General features: G+C 46.9%; 1 protein-coding gene across 1 annotated transcript; it reads left to right on the forward strand.

Annotated features, from left to right (window-relative positions):
• Window positions 1-297: 297 nt before the first annotated feature.
• On the forward strand, window positions 298-1,880 carry LOC125030406 (sarcoplasmic reticulum histidine-rich calcium-binding protein-like). The gene is made up of 4 exons (XM_047620441.1): window positions 298-380; window positions 455-1,235; window positions 1,271-1,462; window positions 1,548-1,880. The coding sequence occupies exons 1-4, from the start codon at window positions 298-300 to the stop codon at window positions 1,878-1,880; spliced, it is 1,389 nt and encodes a 462-aa protein (XP_047476397.1).
• The last annotated feature ends 1,585 nt before the right edge of the window (window positions 1,881-3,465 follow it).

The raw sequence follows: 3,465 nt of genomic DNA on the forward strand, positions 1-3,465 counted from the left end.
GAGGACGCAGGACGATGACGTAGGACGAGGATGAGGACGCAGGACGCAGGACGATGACGCAGGACGACGACGAGGACGCAGGACGATGATGCAGGACGACGACGAGGACGCAGGACGCAGGATGATGACGTAGAACGACGTCGAGGACGAGGATGAGGACGCAGGACGCAGGACGATGACGCAGGACGACGACGAGGACGCAGGACGATGACGCAGGACGACGACGAGGACGCAGGACGCAGGACGATGACGTAGAACGACGACGAGGACGAGGATGAGGACGCAGGACGCAGGACGATGACGCAGGACAACGACGAGGACGCAGGACGCAGGACGATGACGCAGGACAACGACGAGGACGCAGGACGCAGGACGATGACGTAGAACGACGACGAGGACGAGGACGCAGGACGAGGACGTAGGACGAGGACGCAGGACGACGACAAGGACGCAGGACGAGGACGCAGGACGACGACGAGGACGCAGGAACAGGGCGAGGACGCAGGACGAGGACACAGGACGCAGGACGAGGACGCAGAACACAGGACGACGACGAGGACGAGGACGAGGACACAGGACGCAGGACGAGGACGCAGAACACAGGACGACGACGAGGACGCAGGGAGCAGGACGAGGACGCAGGTCGCAAGACGAGGACGAGGACGATGACGCAGGACGCAAGACGAGGACGCAGGACGCAAGACGAGGACGAGGACGAGGACGCAGGACGCAGGACAAAGATGCAAAACGAGGACGCAGGACGACGACCCCAGGACGAAGACGCAAGAAGAGGACGCAGGACGACGACCCCAGGACGAAGACACAAGAAGAAGACGCAGGACGACGACTCCAGGACGAGGACGCAAGAAGAGGACGCAGGACGACGACCCAATGACGAAGACGCAAGAAGAGGACGCAGGACGACGACCCCAGGACGAGGACGCAAGAAGAGGACGCAGGACGACGACCCCAGGACGAGGACGCAAGAAGAGGACGCAGGACGACGACCCCAGGACAAGGACGCAAGAAGAGGACGCAGGACGACGACCCCAGGACGAGGACGCAAGAAGAGGACGCAGGACGACGACCCCAGGACGAAGACGCAAGAAGAGGACGCAGGACGACGACCCCAGGACGAGGACGCAAGAAGAGGACGCAGGACGACGACCCCAGGACGAGGACGCAAGAAGAGGACGCAGGACGACGACCCCAGGACGAAGACGCAAGAAGAGGACGCAGGACGACGACCCCAGGACGAAGACACAAGAAGAGGACGCAGGACGACGACCCCAGGACGAGGACGCAAGAAGAGGACGCAGGACGACGACCCCAGGACGAGGACGCAAGAAGAGGACGCAGGACGACGACCCCAGGACGAGGACGCAAGAGGAGGACGCAGGACGACGACCCCAGGACGAGGACGCAAGAAGAGGACGCAGGACGACGACCCCAGGACGAGGACGCAAGAAGAGGACGCAGGACGACGACCCAAGGACGAGGACGCAGGACGAGGACGCAGGACGACGACCCCAGGACGAGGACGCAAGAAGAGGACGCAGGACGACGACCCCAGGACGAAGATGCAAGAAGAGGACGCAGGACGAGGACGCAGGACTACGACCCCAGGACGAAGACACAAGAAGAAGACGCAGGACGACGACCCCAGGACGAGGACACAAGAAGAGGACGCAGGACGACGACCCCAGGACGATGATGCAAGAAGAGGACGCAGGACGAGGACGCAGGACGACGACCCCAGGACGAGGACGCAAGAAGAGGACGCAGGACGACGACGAGGACGCAGGAACAGGGCGAGGACGCAGGACGACGACCCCAGGACGAAGACGCAAGAAGAAGACGCAGGACGACGACTACGGTGATCTATCTATCTATCTATCGATCTATCGACAACGACATCTATCTATCTATCTATCACTCTTTCTATTTATATCTATCTGTCACTCTCTCTATATCTATCTATCTATCTATCTATCTATCTATCACTCTCAATCTATTGATCTATTGATCTATTTATCTATTTATCTATCTATCTATCTATCTCCTTTATATCTCTTTCTGTCGTTCCGTGGCCATTTATGATCTAGTATTTGGTGCCATTGCTTTCCTATTCCTTTGCTTTACCATTCTATCATTCTCTTATCATTTATCGCCTCTCAGTATAACCAAAGCAGCAAATATAAATAACTAACTGAATAACATACATGAGTTGATTATTACTTATAAATAGGTAATAAACAAATATATTAAAATATATAAGTACTGAAGTAGATAAGTGAACAAGAGCATAGATAACTAGCGGTACAAATATATATATATATATATATATATATATATATATATATATATATAAATAAAAACAAATAAAAATTACATTTTATAAGTATATTAATTCGACGACAAATCTCGAGACTGAAAGTAATGAAAACAAGGAAACAGAAATATGATGATGATGATGATAATAATGATGATGATAATAATAATAATAATAATAATAATAATAATAATAACAATAATAATGATAATAGTAATAATAATAAAAAAAGACAACAACAACAGCAAAAGCAACAACAATAATAATAATAACAATAATATTATTATTAATAATAATAATAATCATAATAATAACGATGATAAGAAATAAATAAATCAACATAGTGTATTGAAATTGCTATTTCAATAAGAACAATGTATGAAAGGTATTATTATATTAGTTATTTGTGAAAAAAATATGATATGTTTTATATATTAAAAGTGTACTCAAGGATGATTAATGTAAAGTAGTCTGTTATATAAAGTATCCCTTTGTCGTTTTGTTATGTGTTGGAGGCGCACGGAAGCATTGGAACGCGTTGTCAAGAGTTACTTTCGATAAGTAATTGTGATGATCTATGAAGTTGACATCAGTGGATAATCAGATTTATGCAAGGTATGGTCCTTGTTCATTGTTTTGAGGTAAAATATACTAATTTGAGTTTCTTAGTATATGGATTATGACAAATTTATCAAGCAGAGACCAAAGTGTCTTGGAATAGTATTTTCTTATATTGCATTGTTGTCATTTGTAGGGAATGTAATTGTATATTTGGGATTTACATTCAGAATAATGATTTTTTCAGTTGTGTGGGATTTATTAATAATAATATTATTATGTCATCAATAATGATGTGGAGATGGCACTGTGTAAGTTAAAGTTCTCAATCATTTTCATCCTATGATATATTTTGTTTCTTTGGAATCATGATGTGGTAGTTATGAATTTTCTTCAGTTGAATATTATCAAGTATTGATTGTATTATAACTTATATTATAACCATCCCAGCCACTTTTCCTGCCTGACTCTGTTAGCAGTTTCCTTGGCATCCGTGACAGTCTTCCTTAGGAGGGATAAGTTGTCAGGGATCCTTTGCCTTCGGAATAGTTTTCGGCACATGTTCACCCTGTGGT

This window comes from Penaeus chinensis, chromosome 11 (assembly GCF_019202785.1).
Source record: "Penaeus chinensis breed Huanghai No. 1 chromosome 11, ASM1920278v2, whole genome shotgun sequence".
In the NCBI taxonomy this organism is placed as follows: domain Eukaryota; kingdom Metazoa; phylum Arthropoda; class Malacostraca; order Decapoda; family Penaeidae; genus Penaeus; species Penaeus chinensis.

Bases quoted from the DNA above. Each gene is read 5' to 3' on its own strand.
- LOC125030406 (XM_047620441.1), top strand. From the start codon at position 298: ATGACGCAGGACAACGACGAGGACGCAGGACGCAGGACGATGACGCAG. The intron at 1,236-1,270 runs GCAGGACGACGA...AGACACAAGAAG, and splicing joins CGAAGACGCAAGAAGAGGAC to AGGACGCAGGACGACGACCC. The intron at 1,463-1,547 runs GCAAGAAGAGGA...CGAGGACGCAAG, and splicing joins GACGACCCCAGGACGAGGAC to AAGAGGACGCAGGACGACGA.